This window comes from Micrasema longulum, unplaced genomic scaffold (genome assembly GCF_059751315.1).
Source record: "Micrasema longulum isolate JH-2025_06_02 unplaced genomic scaffold, ASM5975131v1 h1tg000242l, whole genome shotgun sequence".
Classification (NCBI taxonomy): Eukaryota; Metazoa; Arthropoda; class Insecta; order Trichoptera; family Brachycentridae; genus Micrasema; species Micrasema longulum.
In genome coordinates this window covers 686,579-712,249 of record NW_028277447.1, presented here as the reverse complement: position 1 = coordinate 712,249, position 25,671 = coordinate 686,579, and the positions used below count along the sequence as shown (strand labels likewise).

The 25,671-nt window shown below is 31.5% G+C and overlaps 1 protein-coding gene across 1 annotated transcript in view; it reads left to right on the top strand.

The window, feature by feature from the left end:
• The first annotated feature begins 1,739 nt into the window (after positions 1–1,739).
• The window catches only part of LOC148283409 (neuropeptide SIFamide receptor-like), a 139,660-nt gene continuing 115,728 nt past the window's right edge, over positions 1,740–25,671 (top strand). The window contains exon 1 of the mRNA XM_088223554.1: positions 1,740–1,915. Coding sequence (XP_088079680.1) covers positions 1,813–1,915 — 103 coding nt within the window. The 5' untranslated portion in view covers positions 1,740–1,812. The remainder of the gene's footprint in view (positions 1,916–25,671) is intronic.

The window sequence follows — 25,671 nt, the reverse complement described above, 5'->3', positions numbered from 1 at the left end:
GGTGGTCACTTAAATCGGCCAATGACTGGTCATAAGCCTCGTAAATACCTTGGCTTCCATATTCTCTTTTCAAAAATGTTTTTTGTCTGTTGTAATAAATTTATATCGGAAAAATCTAATTTTCAAATGACAAATTAGTTATGTTTTTTTATTTAAATTTACATCAATTCACGGAAACAGTCCATTTTCCAACATATTTAGGTTCAAAAAATTGTTTCCTTTTTTTCCAAATTTAATAAATGAGCGCAAAAAGTAAACTTAAATAGTAAAAGTCGCTTCGTAACTTCAACTTTATTAGATTTTTTTTGTCTACAAGATATTGTATTTACTTTTACGTTACACATATTATTTTATTTGATTACAAGTCTTTAAAATTGAATGGCAAATAGACGAAAGTAAGCATTTTTGGCACCCCCTTCTGTTTGCGTCCAATCGAGGAAATAAATGTGCCGTAGCTGCTTGCGATATTTACGCAGTATGCGATGATGATGCTATAAATTATTGTCTAATTTGTTTTAAAATAGTAAAAGGGAATTCATTATTGACTATTTGTTGCATTTTTTTGTGTCTTCTTTTTCTCTTTATTTGGAAAAAAAACTGACACCGCTAATGTTCATACCCCATATATAATATTAACTTTCAATTAGTATGAGAAATATTATTCACATTTTATTTAATTCCATATTTTTACACTATTTAGTTTCCTTTGAAAATCAATGTAAAAAAATATTTAAAACGAGATTAAAAACGCATTTGACCAACGAAGCGATTTGCACCGGATGCGAACTATAGAAGCGACTGGGTAGAGGAGGGATAGGAGTTTGTGGAAGGGATGCTAGTCTGAGACATTAAGGGTTGACTTCATATTCAAATCATATTTATTCGTTTTTTCATAAAAACTTTTTTTTAAAGTTATGGATTTTTTTTTTTTTTTTTAAAGTTTATCATGAGGAACGTTCCTACGAAGTTTCGGGGTTCAGCCCTGAAACTCCGTGAATATCATCAAAATTTTCTTTTACACACTTAGTGGTGCAAAATACACTGCATGGAAACCTGACATTGAATGATAACCTGACAAGGGCTATTGCGTCACTGTACAAGGACAGCACAGCATGTGTGAAGGTTATAAGATTATTCACATCGTGGTTGGTAGTATAGTGAATTTTACATAGTTAAGTTTATTTATAAATAATATAAGTATACAATATAACATATAAATCTAATTTTAAAAAAGATTTAAAAAATATATTTAAATTACGTTTTCAATACGTAAAAGAAAAAAAAATGTGTCCGTAAAAAATCCCTTTCGAAACTTCTAGATGCAAATTATGCAATGCAGATGGGGACACACTTATACACATTCTATGTAAATGTGATGCTATACATTTTTAAAAGAAAGGAGCGTCATCTTCGGGGGACCATTGATTAAACTTGAGGATGTTAAAGAGCTCATCCCTTACCTAATAGCCCGATACTTTACGGATCTGAGCTTGGAGGGGGAGATTTAGCATAATGTGAACTCTCGCCTTCCACACAGCAGCCGGGCTCTTTACAGACCTGGGCTTGGAGGGCGAGAACTATTTAATTAATATTATTAATTTGTTTTGACTTCTTTCTTTAATATGTTGTTTTCTGGACTGCACTTTTTATTTCTTTGTTCATTTCATTAAATGAAAATATTCCTCTGTTGGTAAAGTGATGTGCTGTATTATAATACTTATCTTGTTTTGCAGCTTGGCGTACAGTGCCGTGTTTGGCCTCGGACTCGTGGGTAACGGGTTTGTGGTTGCCGTAGTGGTAAGGTCCCCGAGGATGCGATCTCCAACCAACCTGTTCATAGTCAACCTCGCCTGCGCTGATCTCCTGGTCAACGTTCTCTGCCTACCCTTCACATTCATCGCCAACCTCATACCAGGTAAGCCAGAATATTTTTTTTAAGTAAGCTTTCCATTTTGACATGTTAATTTTTGACGCACCCCATCCTTTTCTACAAAAAAAATGTGTGCATATTTTTAATTCTTTGAAATAAGAAATAAACGCAAGTGGAAAAAAAATAAAACATAGTAATGAGAAGGTTTATTCGTGAATTATATTAATAACAAGGTTTATTCATGGATGTTATTCAAAACAAGGTTTGTTCATTCATAATTATAAAAACAAGGTTTATATAACGGCAATTTAACATGCAACATTGTAATAAAAAAGTAAGTTCATAAATGACAATAATAACAAAGCTTGTCAATAGATCATAATAATAATATGATGTGTTAATAAAGGATAACAAAAATGAGGTTTATTTAACATATTACCGAATATAAAAAAAATATGCACGATTGTAAAAAATGTTTTTTTTCACGCATGATTATAATTAAAAGGTTAGTTCAAAAATGACGTTAAAATGAATTAAGATTGCCAATACACCATAACAACAAGATTTTTTTTAATACATCATATTAACAACAAGGTTTGTTGATACATGATATCAAAAACGAGATTTATTGAACATGTTTTAAAAAATGAAAATCATGCTTGTTAATAAAATAATTGTCCTTTCATACGTGATTATAATAAAAAAGTTAGTTCATAAATGATACTAACAATTAAAATTGTCAATACATTATAATGATAATAAGGTTTGTTCATACATGATATTAAAAACAAGGTTTATTCATACATGACAGTAATAATAAAGATTGTCAATACATCATAATAACAGGGTTTTTTCAATGCATCATATTGATAAGAAGGTTTGTTCATACATAATAACAAAAACAAGATTTATGTAAAATGTTTGAAAAAAAGAAAATGATGCTGAAAGTGGTAGTGATATTCGAGAATTCACCAATAAATTAGTTTAATTGAATAAGATCTTAAAAATTAATATATTATACAATTTGTTGTTTTATCCATACCTCTTAAAGTTGAGTCTGGCTAAACACCGCGTTTCAACAAGACATAAGTTTTTCTTCGAGCCGGTTATCTTGGGGAGGCCGAAGAATCGCTAAATTAGATCGGTAAAAGAAGCCATTTAGATTTACGAACATCCCGACAGTATAAACAGAGATGATGGGATCCGATTAAAATCAACCTGGTACCCAGTAATAAAGAAATCGCATAAAAGTGTCGACTGTGAGACGACACAGCTTTCAGACAAACAAGCTGAATATTGAAATGACTGTGACATGGTACAAATTCTTAGCACGTAACTGTACGTATGTATCTATACAAACAACATCATGGAGAACCCTGTTATGCAATCCGAAATGTCGAAAAAAAATATAACGACGTACGGCATAAAACTAATACATTCATGTAACAAATGATCGACAGGTCATTTTGAAGCTCTATTCATAAGTTGTCAAAATCAGTCAACAGTGTTTGATTTGCTTGTGCGCATCATCAGAGATTTAGGAGTTGTTTTGGACTATAAACTGACATACAACGAGCATATAGATAAAAACGTAAATAAATCACTGAAATTACTTGGCTTCATTAACTGAATATCCTCTGATTTTACTAATGTCCGTACAATCAAAACTCTTTATTGCTCAACTGTTCGCCCTCTTCTTGAATATGCCTCAGTGGTCTGGTCTCCATTCTATGTCAATCGCATAAATCACATTGAATCAGTCCAACATCGCTTGCTTCGAAAAATAGCGTGGATGCTCTGACTAGAGAGAGATAATTATTCTTATGCTGAAATAGAGTCAATGTTAAATATTTCTAGTCTACAAAAACGTAGAACTAATATTGACTCCATATATATGTTCGGCATACTAAATGGTATAATCGATGTTCCATCATTACTGGGACAAGTAAAATTCAATATTCCGACTCGTAGATTGAGAAACAACGAAGTGCTGTTCATCGATCAGCATAGAACAAACTATGGCCTAAATTCTCCAATGACCCGCCTTTGTCGTATTGTTAACTCAAGACAGGATCTGGACTTTTTTGGTTTAAGTTTACAACGATTTAAACGAGCACTAGTCCAGATCTTGTCTTGATGTCCCTTATGTTTGTCAATGGTTCTTATCTTTTTTTTAAATGTTTTTAAATATTTTTTTATTGTTATATTTACAACCTATAAATTGTGTACATGGACAATGTCCGTTAATAAATAAATAAATAAGACATTTGGAAATCTAGCTTCTATATTGAAGGCATAGGACATAAACTATGGAAGTTGACGAGCACTAAATAAATAGTCCAGATCTTGTCTCGATGTCCCTTATGTTTGTCAATGCTTCTTTCTTTTTTTTTTAAATGTTTTAAACTATTCTTTTATTGTAATATTTAAACCTTATAAATTGTATACATGGACAATGTCCGTTAATAAATAAATAAATAAATAAATAATTTTTTTTTAAATTATGGAAAATTTTGAAAATTGGCGAAAAAAACAGCATTTGCGGGAAGTTTTGCCGAGTCACTTTTTTGCAAAGAAAACTACAGCCGAAAGTCATTGTTTGCTCGTGGAATTGTATGGCAAACATTCTCTTGCGTATTAAAAGTGGCGATTTTGATGTCAAAGACAAAAAGTGGCCTGGACAGACGAATAAGTTTGAAGATGAAGACCAGAAGGGAGTTGTGGATTTTCAACTTCTAAAACCAAGTGAAACCATTATTGGAGAGCTGTACCTACAACAACTGATTCATTTAAAGATATCATTGTAGGAATAATGGCCGGAATAAAAGACCAGACATGAGACATTGATTTTCAAACATGGCAATGCTCGGCCACATGTTGCTTAACCCGTTAAAATTTTTAGAAATTAGCGGATGGGAAGTTCTGCCCCGCCTGCCATATAGTCCAAACTTAGCGCCTCCTGACTTTCATTTGTTTCGGTCGATGCAGAATGCACCTTCCGGAATTCGCTTCATTTCAGTCCAAGCCATCAAAAATTGGCTTGATTTGATCTTTGATTCAAAAGATGTTGCCAGAAAGATGGAAAAATGTTGAAACTTCCAATGAACAATACTTTGATAACAAGATTATCTTTAATAAACGCTCAAATTTCTTTAAAAAAATCTTGATCTTTAAGTTATAGACCTAATGAATATGCAATACCTGTTTGAAACGAAAAATATATGCCTATCAAGCGAATAGTCCGTCCATAAATTATTACGTCTATCTAACTTCTTGACTCCAGATTCTGCCCCTTAGAGTTTTCCCTGCAATTGCCCTTAGTACTTTCATCTCTGATGTTCAGGGCGCTTATTTAGTTTTCCTCTTTTTGTTTTGTTCTTACTGTATCTATCCTCGTCTCCATTAAGTACGTCATGATTGGTCTGACATACGTTTTGTATATCCAAATCTTGCTTCTGATCCGCATACGTTTATCGTACCATACGATATTTCTTAGGCATCAATATGCTGCCAAGGCTTTACTCGTTTGTTCCGTCACTTCGGATTTTAGGACGCTGTGGCTCGAAATTTTAAAACATGAATACTAAAAAAATATTAAATTATGACATGAAATTGCTTTTTAATTTATTTCAAAGAGCTTTACTCGAATTACGAGTTCTCTAATGGTAGTACTTTAGTAGATAGTACCGAGTAACTGCTTGCCTAATCAGAAACTTAACCGCACTCCCGTTACATAAATTCTTATATTTGGGCGTCACAATTTTTTATTTCATTTAAAAAAAACTTATTGGCAAACTTTGATTACAAAATCAAAACTATCTATTTTGATGTAGTCAAGTCTATTAAGAACTTCGGAGTTATCATGGACTGTAAATTTACCTTTAATGAACATATTGATACTGTGGTCAATAAGTCATTTAACTTTTTAGAATATGCCTCCGTGATCTGGTATCCCTTCTATGTAGGCCGGATGAATCATATCGAATCGGTGCAACATCGTTTGCTAAGAAAAGTAACATGGATGATTGGCCTCGAGAGAGGAGACTACACTTACAGAGAAATGGAGTCAATGTTAAAAATCTCTAGTCTAGTTAAACGTAGAAATATCATTGACTCTATATTTATGTTCAATTCACTAAATAGCTTGATTGATGTACCATCGTTATTGGAACAAGTGGCATTTAATGTTCCGATCCCCGGGTTGCGGCATAATTATGTGCTGTTCCTTGATCAACATAGCACAAACTATGCCCTGGATGCACCAATGTCCTGATTGTGTCTCGTTGTATGCACTCGAGACAAGATCTGGAATTTTTTGGTGCCAGTCTTTCTAGATTTAAACAATCACTTAGATAGACCAGATCTTGTCTCGAGGTAGTAACTGTTACTTGTTTTTTGTCCTAGCTTTAATTTATCTATTTGAAGTTTATTTCAATTGTGCCTGTACGTATTATAAGGATAAGAATTTGTGTTTGCCGTTTTTTGAATGGACTTAGTCCGTTAATAAATCAATAACATCCAAATGACGTGATAAAATAACAAATAAACTGAAATTTGCGTTTTTTTTACACACACTCAATCGACGTAAAACATTGTTTTCCTTAGCGAGAGCAAATCGTTTTCTTGATAATAAATATGAAAAGCAGTCATGGAATATAAAACATCATATATAGATGTCAACTCTAGAAACTAGAACGATGAGAATCCTTGACATACTCGTAAAGTCCCGGAAAAAAATATTATACAATTCTGATGACATTCATTTGATATATTACAAAATTATGTTTTTTTTGTACTTGATGAAATTTGAATATCATAATTTACAATAATATTGCCCTCATATGACTGTGAATCTCTTATATTTTAGGACCACGAACCCCATTTTATTGCTGTGAAATGTCATTTTACATTTTCAGAATTTTAAAATCTCGCCAGCTACAACAGTTATATATCAGCTACAGAAATTACATTGATTCGTTAAATTGTAGATAAAATATTCAGCATTAGCAACAATGGTTTGAATAACAATTAAAATGAGTACAAACTTGTTAAAAAAATCACTTGGCAAATTAGTTAAGAGAAATAGAGAAACTTTTCGAAATAACAAATTACAACACGGATGGAGAATACCTCAAATAAGGGAATATGGAAGTCAAGGCATTTACAGGGCTTATGACCTGTCATTGGCTGATTTAAGTGGCCACTTTACACACTGTGTAACACTCACCATTTTGCCTATGCTACATCCATATATCTTCAATTCTTCCATTTGTTGATTTTAGAGAAGTTAAAGAGCTGAAACCTTTATTGTTGTGAAGAGATTCATCTGACTGAATTATTTTACATACTAAACAACGCCTGAAAACAATTTTTCAATTTTTAAACTTCTTCTTGGCTTTCCAATGAAATAAAATAAAATAAAATAAAATAAATAAAATAAATAAATAAGTAAATAACATCTAACCTTTTTTAATTGTTATATACATATAATTTTGTTTTTAAAATCTCTAAAATAATATTACTATATCCTCGGACTTCGAAGATTGTTGAAATTGAGCTGCAAAGGATTTTTTTATTTATTTATTTACGCTCAATAGGCATTTTTAAAGACATATTTAAACATAGAAATTTATTATAAAGTAAAGTAGAAAGACACAATGGTATATAGTAGACTTGATGGGAGTGGAAGTAGGAGAGATGTGTTTATAATTGAATTTGATTCAGTGATCGTTTGAAAAAAGACAACTTGTTATCAAAGAAATCAAGACTGGTATGTTTGCTGGCAGACCTATGAATTCTGAGCATAGGGGAATGAAAACCATAGCTAATTCTATGGTTATCTGTATGAAAGAGTAAGTTTTGTCTGAGGTTTCTAGTTAGGATATTGAATTTTATTAAGCTCAGTAGTTCAGGCGTATCAAAGAGTGAGTTGAAAATTTTAGGTAGGACTTATTTAAATGGTCTTGAAGAGAAGATATATTTAAGCTAAATTAAGGTATCTGGATAAGCCCAACCTCCAGCCTATCTTTTTTTTTTAATCGATGTTGAACTGATTTAATATTTTTGATGTGAACATCATAATATGGAGACCAAATAAAAGAGAAATACTCTGGGTGCGGACAAACTAGGAAACTTAGGTATTGATATGTTTGAAGTCAGTTGTGCTTCTGTTAATAAATCCAAGGAGTTTTAAGGATTTATTTATAACATGTTCTATATGAATTGTAAAAAAAAGTATAGTGTTAAGTTTAATACCTAAATCTCGTATACTAGACACAGATGATAATATTTTATCGTTCAGTCAGTAGTCGTATATGTTTGGATTTTCCAGACGAAAAATCTCATAACCTTGCACTTACTTAAGTTGAGATGTAGATTATTGGATGAGCACCAGGTGCTAGAAGACAATAAATCAGATCGTAATAGTGAACAATCGGAAGAGCTGTCAATCTGTTTGAGAATCTTAGTGTCGTCAGCAATCTGAGAAGTGCAAGAAGATTAAGAATGCTTCTTTCGAGTACTTTAAACTTTTCCTTAAGCTCCTCCTTTTTTTAGTTAATGGGAATAAATATAATTTACCAATGAGGAAAAAAAACAGAATCTCAAAACTCATTGTACAAGGGATTGAAGCTGTACAATGAGTAACCTGAAGAAATAAAGGAAATAGAAAAAAACAATATTTTTAAAATTAATAAGAAAAAATGTTATTGAGAAATTTTGATAAAAATTGTAGTATTGTTAAAAGTTTATATTAGTTCTTAATATGTTATGAACTAACTTAATAAAGCTTAATAAATAAATAAATAAATGAATGCTTTAAATAACATAGAGAAAGTAGATTTTTTAGGCATGTTTTAAACATTTTACGTTTCGATTTGCATCCCTTTGCTTCTGAGGTACAGTATTTATTCCGGTGGTTGAAGAATACAGTGATGTTTGTCAAATAAAATCAGAACCCTGGATGAGTGTTTTCAAGTTGATGACTTACCTCGGGTACAAATCCTGAAAAGGAAAATCTGGTAACAAAAAGTCAACCACAAAGAGTACTTTGGTTCAATTTCTGGGAGTGTCTACATTAAATATTTAATTATAAGGATGCCATACACAACATTAAACTGTCCTTGTTAGTAGCACCTGAAGCACAAGACAAATCTCCTTCGTTATGTTTGGTAAAGATGATCAGTGTTGCGCTTCAGGCGCTAGTTCAGGGACTATAAAATACTCAAGTGTAAAAACACCTTTTCGAATGAATATTTTATCTCAACCATGTCGGGAATCGAACCTGAAACCTCTCGCATGGTAGGCAAACGCGCTGATCATTACCCTACGAGCTAGACTGATCATCTTGCTTCCCTGTAAAAGATGATCTTTACTTTACTAATGCAGTACCCTATGCACCACAAGGTGCGGATAAAGGTTTGTTTAAGATGACGATAAATTTTAAAAACTGATTATAAATCCAGTAATTGCCTAGACTTCCGTATTTTTTTAACGATCTATCTCTTGTGAAATACCAGTCAACTGTATTAAATCTTCTCTTTTAAGATTTATATTTATATTTATGAAATATTTATTTTAAAGGGTGTTTTCACACCAGAATATTTCGTAGTCTCTGAACTCGTACCTAGAGCGTAAGACTGATCATCTTATCTTCATGTAACAAAAATTATCAAGATCCGCTCCGATTTGTGTACCAATGCAGTGCTCCATGCACCGTCAGGTGCAAAAAGAGAATAATGATGACGATGAAATTTGAATTCAATATTTTATAATGTATTTTTAAAATATAATTTTGTATCATCAAATTTATTAATTTATTTTACACTTTAAATACACTTATTTTTTATTATTTTTATTATAATTTATTTATTTATTCATTCAAAATTACAAAATAAAATATTTATGAACTTATTAAAGCTTTTTGGGCTATGCCCATGTCAAGCCACAATAAACAACTTTAGCAGCTATTTTACTTTATAAAAATCAAAAGACATAAACACAACATAATAAAACATATAATACATGATATATTGCATATTATACTCCCAGGAGTTATTAAAAAAAAACCTGTATAGGACCGTACATATAAAGAAAACATTTTTGTGACAGTACATAATATCATACATAGTCAAAACATCCAAAATATTAAGAAAACATTGTGTAAGAAACATAAAACACAGTACTTTACACCATATATATCAAATACATTAAAAACTATCACTATCAAAAAGATTTAAGTAATATTTTTTAATTGCGACACTTTTGGATTTTTTATTCGACTTTTCGTGTTTTAGCTCATCGGTCAGTTTATTAAATTTGGAATGGCCAATATTTTCCAGAGACCTTCTGCTGATCTTCGTTGAGCGAAACATAGACACATGAAGATTCCCTGACTAACGCGTATTGTAATTGTCCAAATTATCATGACCAAATGTGTATTTTAAATTTGTGTGAGTAGAAGCGTTTATGATATTCAAAATAGTATTGATTATGTCATGCAGTGCACCTTGATAGACAGTATTTCTAAGAAAAATCCATTAAAGTTTTATATAATATAAGGGCGGGCATATTACTTTAAGGTTATTTCTTCCTACGCAAGCCGTTCAGTTTCAGAAAATAAGAAGGATATGTACATCTTCTAGGTATTAATATAGAATCTATTAATTTCATACAAAATTTGAAACAAAAATAAGCTTTAAATCTGTAGTACACTATTTTTTATTCATTTATTTTATAAATTTATTGCAGAAAAATTAGTATACATACTTAATATCAGGGAATCTATATAAAACTAATTAATGTAAAATGAAAACGGAGTGTTCTCTGTTTATAATAGTCTTCATCTAACATGTCTCAGCCTGTTCTAAGATGGAGATTTTTTATCTTTAGAGCATAAATAGTCCTAATAAAACAATAACAAAAAAGAAAAACTAAAGCTACTTAATTGTAAATGCCTACGGCAACGTTAGACGAGGACGACCAAGGAAGACGTGGCATGATCAGATAAACCAAAATCTTAAGTCTGGTCATGTCAAAAGCAGACAGAACCGAAGGGCATGTATGACAAGATGTATGAATGTGGAAGAGGCTAGGATTGTATGCCAGGATAGACGTGTGTGGCGGTCCATTCTCTCTGCCTACCCCTACGGGGAAATGGCGTTATGGTAGTAGTAGTAATAGCTTATCAAATGTAAGAAATTAAAAATCGTTATTATACAAATATAAAGTATATATATGTGTCAAGAATACATGTTACTTATACATAAATAATATAGTATAATATTTCATAAAAAAAACTATATAAAGCAATAAAATACATAAAAATACAAATAATATGCATTATATAAAATATTCCTGTTTTGATTTACATATAGGTTTCAAAAAATCTCTCCCTACGACAGGAGAGGAGATAAGAAGGAAAAAAGAAGAAGAAGCAAGTAATTACTAAATTGTTCAGATAGCGAAAATTTATCTTGATTTAAATAATAAAAAAGAATAATCAAGATTTATACACACAAGGGTTAAATTTGAATTTAATGTTTTATCATATAAAATCATTGAATATATCTATTAATCAATTTTACGAAATTAATTTATACGAAAAATACTTAATTTCGTTCGAAGGGATGGTAGAAATATTATATTGCGAAGGGAAGGAAAAATTTGGCTCACCTTGTAAGCAAATAACTACACGATTCTTCGTAGAACGTGATCTGTATTTTAAGGGAAGACAATAATATTACATCTCAACAACATCACTTTCTCATATTTTAAAAGCCTGCCTTTATAACCAGGGCGTGGATTATCGATTTTTCGGAAATCGGTTTACCGTTAAATATGAAGAAAAAACCGATACTGCGTGTCAAACTAACTTGTTCATTATTTATCGTGTGCTCATACGAACTTGAAAGATTTCATATTTACAATAATAATAATCATGGTTTGTTAACAAAAAAGTACAATTTCTTTATCTACTACAAACATAATTAGGTAATCGATGTCTCTGGATTACGTCTAATCTGCCTAACTAGGTACAATATATTTTAAGGCAGACATTTTTTATGCAAAATAAAAAATAAACATGACTGCCTACTAGTTAATTTATTATACAAATATACAATATTTTATTATAACATTTATTATTTTAGAATGTTTTTGAGTCAGTTTTTTTCAATTTTTCTCTACTCAAATCCAGTTACCATTTTTTAACAAGCTTATTTGAATCCGGGTCATGGTTTTGCAATGATCGGGTAATATTTTTAATATTTTGAGGCCCGAAAACCTGAAATTTCTTTGCCCGAATTCAGAGTTTGTGGTAGACCCCATGACCCATCTTCTAGTTTGACTTCTAGTGTTGTGGGAGTGTTCCTTTTGGGATTTGGTTGAATAGTTTACATCTGTGGGTTCGCTCACGTGGTATTAGAGAGAAATTATCAAGGTTGTGTCATTTATCAATGAGAGTTTTTATTTATCAATAAAAATAAGTTGCTTGGTCTTTTAACTATCGCTATGAAAAAAATACGACGATTCGTTGGTTTATGGTGACGTGGCATCGTTATTAGGTTCACAAATCTAAAATCCTGCTACAGAACCAAACTAACCATAAATAAATCAAGTCAGTTTTTTTCATTTTGACAATAATTAATTTCAAATTGGTTCTTTTTGACATCCCACCTTTACGCCTACTCATTTCCAAAGAATGTTTCGCACTGTCGACATTTTTTGACACTTTTTATTGTATTGTTTTTAAATTCGGGATTAAAAATGACTACCCTATTTTACTTCTAACCTCTCCTATTATTCCTATGGAAATAGATATGTCAATCGTTAACTTCGTTGAGACATGAAGGAAACACAAATAAACAAGCACACTTTCGTATTTATAATAAAAGTATTCAGTATAGATTATTATTGATTTCATGACATTATCGGATGCAATGAGAAAGTTTAGTGTTTTTTTTCGCCATGTCATAAATACACCTTGAAACATCAACATCGTTTTTTCTATTAATCTCCAACTAGGGTAGGAGCTTCAACTCTCAACAACAACCTGAATCCAACAAATAAATATGTAACCATTAAAACGTACAAAAGTTTTTAAGAATTTGAAGTTTCTTTTTGTGTTTTAGATCAATTGGGGGGGGGGGGGTATCAGAAGCAAACATTGAAATGTCTATTGAAGAGTTACTGAGATATTTGCGAAAAACTTAGAAAAAAGCAAACAAACAACAAACAAACCATCACGCCGATTTTTTGAGATTTGAGAGATTTCTAATAATTGTGCTTCACCAACTCAATATAGGGTCTGTTTTTGGAAGATTTAGAGACGGTTTTGAATTACGCTTTTATTTTGGGAGGTAGGTTTTTACGTATAGTTTATTTTGGCATCAATAACGAATTTTCCGTTTTCGGTGGAGATTTCTAAGTTTGCTTTTTGTACCCTCAATTTGACGTAGTTATGCAGAAAGCAGCCAACCATAGAAAAGTGAAACTGAGATAATAGCACTTTTGTGAAACGGGTGAATAATTGAATCTACACAACAGTTGGAACGTTTTCGACATTTGACAAATTATAATCAATGAAATCATTATTTTTTTAAATATTGCAAACAAGAATCTAATTACCTATTTGACAAGTTTAAATGATTTTTAAAGTACCGTTAGATTTTTCTATCACCGTGAGTGTTTTCTGCAAATTGAGATATGCCGTTTTTGAGATTGCTCTTCTACAGCAGATAAAAAAGCCGTTCTTATCAAGTCAATGGTCGAATCGTTAGCTAAGAATTTTTTAATGCCATCATGATCTATATTATTCATACAATCATATATATTTTGCGCGCGTGTAAAATATACTTCGAGTTTTTTTCAGAAGACGATCCATTTGTCGCTGAAACAATCTATCGTACTTTTCTTTATGAATTTTGAAATAAAAATATAATGTGATTTACAAAAAGAAATAATAAATGCGTTTTACCTACTAACCGAAAAATGTGGGTAGTTATTAAATTTACAACATCCGGCTCGAAAGACCAAAAATGGCTATGCGTGAGCTGGTTCTCGACAGGAGGTATATTAAATTTGTCACAGCGCAAATGGATGCAAGGAAATGGAGTGAATGGACTGACCTTTTTTGTTGATTTTCTTATTTTCTCCGAGCTTAGCTGAGGCGGCGATACGGCGGAGCGAGCGGTAGCTTAAAGCTAGGGTTTTCTAGGACAGCGGTGCCCGTATTTTAACGGCCGTAGTGAACGGTGATGCGGTGGACAGCCGTCGTAACGTCGTCTAGAGAGTGGTTTCCTAGGGAAACAGTGTTAAATGGTGTTGATAACACCGTTTTCCTAGGAAACCACACTCTAGTCACCGTTACGACGGCTGTCCACCGCATCACCGTTCACTACGGCCGTTAAAATACGGGCACCGCTGTCCTTGGAAACCCTAGCTTGAGCGGCAAAAACTCCAAACCGAACATGCACTTCAATCGCGGTCAAATCGGACACTGACCCCAGGTGGCAAAATAATCAACTCAATAGTTATTAGAACTATTAAGTTGCAAAAGGGACAGGATTCAAGTGGGCGAGAGAAAGGGAGACAAGTATAGGAATTTATTTACGCTGTGACACATTTTCAATAGGCCTAACCAACATTATTTTCAAAAGGTGATAACTACAGTTTTTTTGTATGAATGTGGCCAATTGACCTTACTGCATCTGATAATACCAAAATCATTTTTTTTCAAAATTGTGGACTAACTGATTTCAGCATTACTTTGTTCAATTGTTGTACTCAAATCAGATAATTAGCTTTTTACTTCAAACTTCAAAGAGTGAAAAGTCAACCAAAATTAATAATATATCATAAAAAGGTTTTTTTGTATGCCAGATTCAAAGATAAAATATATTTTTACCAGTAAACCGTTTGTTCCGTTAGTGTAGTAATTTACCTAGCCCTTCTTCAGTACCTACCCCTAAGTTCTAATGCCTCATATGGACCCTGACGTTTTGAAAGATTTAGTATTTATTTATTTATTAACAGAGAACTGGTGGTAATTTATCACTTTTCCGGTTCATAACCATTTACGGATATTCAACGGAGTAGATTTATTGTTTTTAAATCAACTGATACACCATAAATCTATAAACACAGACGGTTAATATCACTACTAAATTTAATATTGAATCTTGATTGAACGACGAATTATTTTCGGCGTATTTTCTCATACTAGAAAAGTTACCAATAAATAAAATAACTCGTAAATGTTCGAGAAGAAGATAAAATACAGTTAAATCGACAGTTATTTTAACAGAGATGGATCGTTAAAAAAATACAGAAGTTCATTCATTTACTGGGTTTATGACAAGTTTTTTTAATTAATTTTTTTTTTCACGATGTATTTTTGTATAATTTAATTAAGTACGTACTATTATTTGGCGTATGATTTATTGCTCCTATTTCTTACTGGGTGAGTTTCTAGAAAACATATCTCAATTATCATTTCAATTATGTTTTTATATTTAAATTCTTTTTCCATTGATTTCAATGATACTCTTATTTTGTTATTTTTTTAAACTACTATATTTTACTATTATTTTGTTGATTTTAATGATACCAATATTTTGTATATTTGATTATGTGTGATTCTTAATTTGTATAATTTATATTTTAAAAATTATTTCTGATTATCTTTTTTGCATTATATTCTTTGGAATTTGATTATTTATTACATTTACCATTTTTTCTAGATTGTGATTCTTTGTCATTATAATTTAATCTAATTAATTTTACCATATATTTTTGTTGTTATTTATTGTGGTTTGACACGGGCATAGCCTAAAAAGCCTTAATAAGTTCATAAATATTTAATTTTGTAATTTTGAATGAATAAATAAATAAATCAACATCGTCAACAAACTCTTATCCGCTCCTGTTGGTGCATAGGGCACTGAATTAGTAAAGTATAAACAGCGTACCTCAATCGTCTGTTACAGAAAAGTAAGGTGATTAGTTTTGCGTTCACTAAACCAGTACCTCAATCACTAATAACTATGTAATAACTACAAAGTATGTTTCATAAACGATAAATGTCTGTCACCGAAAGGCGAACTGACGAATGTCGTAGCCCGCGAATTTATTTCATATTTCGACACGCCCAAAGAATAACTTCGTGTCTACAGGGAGTTTTCAGTGAAGATAAGATATTATTCGTGGGACGTGTCAATTTGGAAACAGTTATTACCCAATCATTCATATAAGTTGTGATATCATACGAATTTGAATTTAAAAATAATATTGCAATCTATGTGCCCTTGAACTCGTATTATGTGATTGCAAAAACGGAGCTTCAAGGCGTAAATAAAGACTCTCTCACTCATATTGGCTATACCTTCAATCGTGACGTCCACCAGTGACCAGTATGATACGCAACAGAGTCAAAATATTCACATATCTGGATCACGCACGACAAGGTATGTATGGTCTAGGGCAGTGGTCCCCAACCTTTTTGTCGCCGAGGACCGGTAAACATTTCAAAATTTTACCGCGGCCTACTGGGGGACACACACACATTGAATGAATTAAAAAATAAAAAAAAACAATTTATTTGTACAATATATAAAAATAAAATTTACAACTGTGGTACATAAGTTATAGTGACAAATTAAAGTAGAGAAAACACAAGGTTTGTGGGAAAAATTAAGAAAAAATATAAAATTACAATAAAGGATTATTAAGTTTCAAATGTTTTTTTAATTTTCTTTTGGATTCATGGGAATTTTCAATATTTTTATGGTTTAACGGAAGGTAAAAGTATTCTTTTTCAAGAAAAAGAAAATAATTTTGAGAATGCTCAGGGTTTAATATCGGTAATTTAAGGTTTCAGCTCTTTAACTTCACAAACATCAACAGATGAAAGAATTGAAGGAATATAGATGTTCAAATATAGGCAGAATGGCGAATGTTACACAGTGTGTAAAGTGGCCACTTAAACCAGCCATTGACAGGTCATAAGCCCTGTAGATGCCTAGACTCCTATATTACCTTCTCTTAAATGTTCTTCATCTCTGTTGTAATATATTAATATAAACAGCTCCCCAGGGAGTTAAATCCAGTTCTTGTCTACAAAAATTTGGACAAACTCCAAATATTGTTGAATTATACATATTATTAAATTGTGTTGCAACAAAAGGATGTGTTTATGTATGAGAGTAAGTGTAGATGTGTGTTTATGTGTATTAGAGTGGGAGTAAGTGTTCAGGTGTGTGCATCATTTAAAAGTAAGTGGGATCGTTTCGCAGCCAGAAATAATGAGTGTTAATTTATTTTTAAATAAATTAAGGGACATGTAAAATATATCAATAGATGAAAAAAAGCATTCTAGTTAGAGCAAGAACGATAAAGGAAAGAGTGTTGTGCATAGTTAGTACTACAGACTGGCAGATGGAATAAATACTTATTTCTAGTCACGCGAAAGGGGACATAAAGATTAATTTTGGAGAGTAGGTTAAAAGAGTCTTCTTTATTATTTAATATTTTTTGTAAAAAGCATAATTCAGATACAGTGCGTCTATTTTCAAGGGTAAAACATCCATTTTGTTTGGCAGATTGGCTGTAAGTACAAAGCGTTTTATTTTTTTTATAATCTAGGTATTTGAAAAAATTTTGTTGAATATTTTAAGAGATAGTCTAATAAGAGTCTAATAAAAGTCTCTTTTTTTGGAGAGTTACAGTGATATTATTTACTAGATGTCTAAAAGTAGATATATTTAGAATTTTACAAAAACATGTACTTTTTATAAAATTTATTGAAAAAAAATAAAAAAAAAATATTTACTATGTTGTTGCTATGTTATTATGTTACTTTATTATTAGCATACCTTTATTTAAATATTTTTGTCCCAAAATTTGAAAAAAAACTTCGTTTATCCAAACTGCAGACATCCGGATTGACAAATATCCAGATCGTTGTCAGTAAAAAAAAATAAAGAATAAGTCATAATAACACAAAACAAGTTTATTCGTCAAAGCAATAACTTTGCAGAATATGTTTAAATTAGTTTTAAATGTGATTCCAATTCGCTGTAATAAACTTTTTATTGCTTGAAATAATTCAAGTAATAAACAGTTTTTTTTTTCCGAACATTGCCTTAATTAAATGGTTAATCCAAGTATCCGGATTTCTGCATCCCCATTTCTGGATTATTAGAGTTTTATTGTATTTATTTTAATAACCTTGAGTATATTTCGATTAGAATTGACTAATATTGTAATTAAATTTGGAGGCCTGAAAACACAAGTAGAACATATCATTCAAAACTGTTTCTGAGATTTTCCACTTCATTGGTTTTTCACTGTATTAAATAATTTTAATATTCAAAAAAATATGAATTTCATTTTTTAGATGTAAGAAAATCAGTTTTATTAAAGACGTAAATAATTTAGAAAATATGTGACTGTTTTAAAAATATTTCTTTTTTGAATAACCTTATTTTTATTAAGAATAAAACTAGACAAAGTAACAAATTATTTATATTTCAAAGGCTTTATTATTTTTTTAAAGTTTGATATTTACAAACATTGAACGAAGAACTTCAGCCTTAAGGAAAATTGGATAGAAATAATGTTTTCTTGCGAGCGGTAAAAATTCGAGCATTAAATTGTACTACAAGGCCTCTTGAAAATTTACGAAAATAATAATAAAAAAATATTTCAACAAAAACACACTACTTTGAACGACGTCACTGGTTCACATGAACCAACCAATGATATGAGAGCTGTAAGGATATCCGGTTTGCTCACCGTATACAAACCATTTGGGAGAACTGACAGAGAAGAACCTCTGACGTCACTCGCGGAGTTATATCAGAATTACGAAACTTTAGAAAATCATAGCGCTGATAATACGATAATTAAAAATGAAAGCAAACAATGTTGGTTGTATTAATTAGTCTATTGACAAATATTAAAAAAAAAAACAAAAACGCTGAAATTCCTCATTAAAGTATACTGTGGTAGGTATAAAAATGTGTTTAAAAATATTTGTAAATGTCAATAATAGTTTCAGTTTTTCCTAATTTTTTTAGATAAGGACTGGATTCAACCTCCTGGGGAGCTGTTAATATTAATATATTACACCAGAGATGAAGAACATTTTAAAGAAGGAAATATAGAAGACTAGGCATTTAAAAGGCTTATGATTTGCTTTTTTTAAGTGGCCACTTTACACACTGTGTAACATTCACCATTTTGCCTATATTTAAACAATTATATTTTTACGATTCTTCCAGTTGTTGATGTTTGTATAGTTAACGAGCTGAGACATTTATTTATGTGGGTGAGGTTCATGTGATTGAATTATTTCGCCTACATACTAGGTTTACAATACTTTTCTCTCTACTTTTTTTTAGGTTGGTCGTAGTATCACTGACATTTGTATGAAATTTCATGTCAATATCTGCATTTGTCCAATAGTTACAATTTTGTTGAGCGAAGACGTTGCATTAATTTTTTTACTGCAGAAACGTTAACAATTTTGATGAAGGTCTTCTATGATTAGGTTATCACAAAAAAAATTGAACAAAAAATTCAAAGAAGGTAAAAAAAAGCGTAAATCAAAAATCGCTTTAGACGACCATCAACTGATGAAAAACACGTCAAGAAAATCAAAGATTCGTTGCTCAAAAATTGACAATTGTCATTTGAAAATCTCGTTGATACTGTTTAAATTTAATTTGAATCATTTCAGATCATTTTAAAATATTAACAAATAACAACAGGGATGGAGAATACCTTAAATAAGAGATTATGGAAGTCTAGTCATTTACAGGGCTTATGACCTGTCATTGGCTGGTTTAAGTGGCAACTTTACACACTGTGTAACATTTACCATTTCGCCTTAATTTGAACATCCATATTTCTCGAATTCTTCCATTTGTTGATTTTAGTGAAGTTTAAGAGCTGAAACCTTTATTGCTGTGAAGATATTAATCTGACTGAATTATTTCACATACTAGGCAACGCCTGAAAACAATGTTGTTATTTGTGAATCTTAATGACTCTCGAGGGGGTGAAATCCAGTCTTTTGTCTACGAACATTTGGACAAACTCAAATATTGTAATGTTAAAACATGTTTTGTGCCTGAAAAAGGTGCAATGTCGTTTAGTGTCAAAAGGGCATTTTTTTTTAGAAAAAGAGCGTCGCGTTGAAGTCTGTGAAACAATGGTTTCTGATTATTTGGATAAGATAAAATGCAAGTTAACTGGAAAAGAAACTTGGATCTAGAAAAAACCGAACAATCAAGCGAATACCGTGTTTGGTTAGCCAAGATCGAAAGATCGCGCCAAAGTCGTTCAAAAATCAAGATTATCTTAACATATTTATTGTGTACGCAGACGATTGGTAGAATTCCATATGGAAGTTGGTAATGTATCCAAAATTAAACACGTTTATTGGATTTAAATTCAACTTTATTTTTAAAAATATACAGGAGCGTATATTGTGACGCGTTTCGTTTCGTCTTGTTGAGACGTTTTCAAACGTTTGAACGAACATTTTCAAACATTTGTTCAAACGTGTATTGTCTATTCAGTGCCGGTGGTTCAAACGTTTAAAAATATCCTAACAAGACGAAACGCATCACAATATACGCTATTGTATATTACAAAAAGTAAAGTAGAATTAAAATCCAATAAACGTTTTATTTTTTATACATTACCAAATTTATTATGTTAATAGTTTTCTTCGATTATCGTGTTGTGGTGAATTGTGAAATTCTTCCGCCGCGCGCCGGGCCAAACTGTTAACAAAGAAAGAATTATGGACAGATAATTCTTGGTTTTCGCGCTACGATAATGAACCATCTCACACTGCATTGGTGTTTTGAGACCATTTGGCCAAAAATTCAACTTATATCGTTCCACAACCATCGTATTCAACCTGATTTAGCACCGTGCGCCTTCTGAGCTTAAGCGACCGCTCCGTGGACAGCGTTTCGACACGATTAAAGAGATAAAAACCGAATCGCTGCTCGCTTTAAAGCTTTTCGAAAATCTTCTTCTACAATTGTTTCGAGGATTGGAAAAAACGTTGGCGTAACTTTTTTATTTTGGGAGGGGAGTACTTTTATGGCTATGAAATAGATTTAGAAGAATAAATGAAGATTTTCAGCTTATTCACAAATCGCAAAATATATGTACATTGAAATATTTTTGAATGTACTCAAAAACAACAGTTCAATAACATCATTATCATTCCCTTTTCGCATCTAATAGTGCATAGGGCACTGCATAGGCACACTAATTGCAGCGTATCTTGATCGTTTATGTTACACAAAGGCAATATGATCAGCCATTCGCTTCAGGTACCAGTCCAGGGACTATTAAATATTCTAGTGCAAAAACATTTTAATAACAATATCAATTTTTTTTTGATATAATAACAAAGATACAAGTTGACTAAGAGCCAAAAATTCATATTTTTAGCTTTTGTTTTATGTATTATGTAAAATAATCCTAGTAACGGAGTGAGTCTTATTTTATTCTTACATTATAACAAAATTATTTTTTTCTTAACGGAGTATAATTTCATTATCCTTTTGTTGTACCTATTTATCTAATTTTTTTACAAAACTGGACATGGTCTACTTGTATTTTCAAGCCTCCTTTTATAAGTTGATTCAAAAGGAGTAAAAAATTAGTTTTTTTAATACTTTTGTGAATTAAATTGATTGTTTAAAAATCGTTTTATACATTACATTAATTTACCCGTCTGCCCAGGATCGAGTCGAAATATTTTTTTTCGGTTAGAAAAAAATATTGTATAATTTTTATTAATCAAGTAAGTATTCCCGAGAAATATTTGTCTTGAAAATTACACGTTGAGCTAGAAATTGGATCTAAAATGACTCGCATCCAAATTTTACGTCGCTACGACTTACCGTTCCTATGACGTACAAACAGACAAACAAACAAAAAAACACATATATGTTATCATAGATTCATAATATCAGCCGGCTTTCTTGGAAAGTAAGGATTACGTTAATTTTAATGTAAACTCTTCATTTCAGTCCATTAAAATATTAAATATCCTTTTGCTTATGTGTGCGTAACAAAAAATCAACACAAAAATCATTAAAATGTGCGTGCTTAAACAAGCAAAAATTGTATGTTTACTTGGTTTACCGACGGTCACTTACACATTACAAAAGGTAAATTAAACATTCGAGCACACTGCACATAATAAGTTGTCTCTGGATCAATTAGATGAATATTGTTTTTCCAAGTAATTAACGAACGAAAAAAATATTTACACGTCCTATGGAGAAAGCAAAATGTTGAATATTTTCTGTCATATCCGAAACCACGATGATCAATATGGGCAAAAAGACATATTAGCATATTTAAAAAATATATTTAGAACAAACGATTTTTTTTTTAAATAAATTATTAAACAAAACAAATGGTTGCTTACTTCTGCAGATAAGCGAGGTGAGCGCGACCGCGCATTTTTGGCGTAGCAGATTTTCCCTCATTCTCTTCTTGTTTCTCCCTTGCAGAAGTCAGAAACCATTTGCTTTTTCTGATATTATATATTTTTAAATTTTATTCTTTCTAAAAAAATATTTTCATATGCCAATGTGTCTTCTTGCTCATAATGATCATCGTGGTTTCGGATGAGGCAGGGTTTAATGAACACCCTGTATGTATATAAGTTATTAAATGTAATTAGTATTTTCTTGAAAATAATATCATCCTATTTCACAAATTTCATGATTACATAGAAAATAACGACACCATTTATTGGCTAGATTCAAGAAATAAAATTCAGCCGATGTAACCAACGAACAAAGTTAAAAATACTCGTTTAACAGTTTTCTTTCATTTCTTGAAGAATATTTATTTTCGCCGCTTAGTAAATCTAATCTGCAAAAAACAAAATGTTGTAACGAGCTTCAAAAATAAAATCTCGTAAAAATCTCATCAAGAAGTTTTACATGGAAATTGCTGGAATTTGTTTGTCAGATTAATCATGAATAAAGAACTGGTATTTAATTTGCGAAGAAAGGCACTATGGCTAACTGTGTTTTGAGGTTTGTCGTTATTTTTTGGAGTTGCCTTATTTAATAAAATTAAGCTTTCTTTCGCGTTCCTCGTTAAATTTAAACAACGATTTGGACTACTAAAGCTCTAAAAAATATTTGAATCTCTCATTGGTTCAAATTCTCTAAGAATTGGTTTACAGCAAAGCCCTGCATCTCTTCTACCACTCCGGTTTGTCATGAAAGGCCCTGTTTAGGTTCTTATATGACCTGCAACTCATATCTTGTAATTTTTTATTTTTTTTAAAGGAACAATCCGCTAAGCCTCTATTTTGAGGCCTGTTAGAAGGTGAGATAGAGGGAATATGGAAGGAGGTAATGAAAAATAAACCGCAACAATCAGACTAATTGAGAAAAAAAACTTTCTTAGATTTTCTTCTTCTAACGCCGTCTAACCAACTGCACTACGGCGCATAGGCATTGTTTAGTGAATAAAAAGGTGTGTTAAAATATAATTGTGAAGTATGAAATTCGAGGGTAGTGGATGCTTACCCGACTACTATACTACCCTTAAACTGCCGATGCCGAACTCTTTTATCAGTGGTAAGTTCTTTCTTGGGGTGTCGATCTAAAACTTTTTCACAAGATCAGTCAAATAGCGAAGTTGGTCATAATAAGAACAAAGATGTTTGGTAGTTACAAGCTATTTTAAATATGGAAGTACTTCCTAAGTTAAACTGTTATTTAAAAAATCCCAAACGCCATTTTATTTGACCTGATGTGATGGCAGAACATATAAAGTATGTGACTCAAGAAGTTACCTTGAGCTGTTCTTTAATCACTTAAACTTTCGGCTTCTCCCGAAGAGCTTTAAGTGGTTTCCTCTCCACATGAGCAAATGCTGAGAAGTTCCTAATTGGCCCACATTAGAATATTCTTCCTGATCCTAAACAGTTTATCAAAAAAAAGTAATTTAACAGAAGAAAAATCCTTTTTTTGAAATAAAAGTCTTGTTTATTATAAGCAAGATAAAAAATAATGCAACTCTCATTTTTTTAAAAATTATATAACAAACGAGTATGCATTGCAACCCTTGGCACCCGTCCATTATTCTGTCCACCCGGAAGGTCAGCAACGAGAAGAAAGGGAACGTCCACAGACACGACGTGCCGTGACAAACACGTACACCAGCGAATATCATGGAAGGTGCAGGTGAAAACGCATCCAGGAGTTGAACTGCACAGTACCCGCAGACATCAACCGAGGATCATAGCAAATCATGGATTGCTGCAGTAGTTCACCAAAATTTCAAGAGAGTTCGTAGATTGGATTAATCATTGACGGAAAATGGATGAATTCCGAAACACCTCTACCTAAGGTGCTGACGCACTTTCACTTGAAACTATACTCATTGACCCACTGCACTATGGACAATGTGTGCATATATGCACAATATACACATCACGGCACTTGAGGAAATATTTGATAAAACACAGTTATTACTTTTAAGTATAGATATCTCCTTATAACATTTAAAAAAAAATGAAAAACATGTATAAACATATATCTAGAACGTCTTTTGGAGATGGTCTTAGGCAGGTATTTCGATTCTTCTAAGAACCTTGTTATTTGTTATGCGGACTCTTCAGATAATTTCCAGAATTCTTCTATAGGACCACATCTCGAAAGCCTCTAATCTCTTTTTGTCTCATCCGGATGGGAACCATGTCCTGCAGCCATACATATAGACGCTCCATACAGTTTCAAATTATAATTAAAAATGTTAAGCTTTTTTGGAATAATAGTTCAAATAGTTTATTGATTGATTTGGTGTTTATTTCATAGAACTCCATTTTTAAACTTATATTATTAGAAATCAAACACTGATCTGAGTCTACTGAACACTTTATTTTATTTTTACAAATATAAAAAAAATAAAATTGTGACAATTGTTTCGCCTTGTTAGAGCATTTTTAAACGAATTTTTCGTTCGACATTCGTTTGAAAATGTTCTAACAAGGCAAAACAATTGCCACGAAATTTTTGTTTTTATATTTTTTGTATTTGTAAAAATAAAATAAACTGTTCAGTAGACTCAAATCAGTTTTTGATTTCTAATATTATAAGTTTACAGTTCACATAGTTTAAGAACTTACCGAACCTAACAAATTAATGGTTGTGGTATCATGTTACCCTTGAAGACTCCAGATCAGGAGACTCGAGCCCCGCTCTCTCAAATCTTTCCTTTATTTTAGCAAGGTTATTTTTAACTTAAAGAAAATTATCTCTCAATTGAAATATCTTAATTAATTATGAGAACGAAAATATGATCTCATTTTAAAAAAACCTATCCTTTCCTAACCTAGCCTAACGTCACTTAAACTCTTTAGATAAAATTTTACAACTCGTAAACTCAAAGTTTCTTAGGCCAGTATTTCTGTGGGTCAAATTTTCAAGGTCTTTGCAACCCCAATAGAAATTTGTTTCTTTGGCAAATTTATATTTCACCAAACTCTAATGAAAACTCATTTGTCATTCGAGTCTTTATGCGTAAAGTTCATTCGCCGACAAACTTTTGCCGACTGTTGTTCTTTCAGTAATGTAACTGGTAAATGATTTTGCGAAGCTCGAAATTGTATTTTAGAGATCTGACAAAATTGTGAGGAATTCCAAAAAATAAGGTAGTCTTTAAGAGAACTTTCAAGAATACGGAAATGATTCGTGTGTTTTTATTATATGAACGTTCATAAAGTGTAACATAATGATTCCATC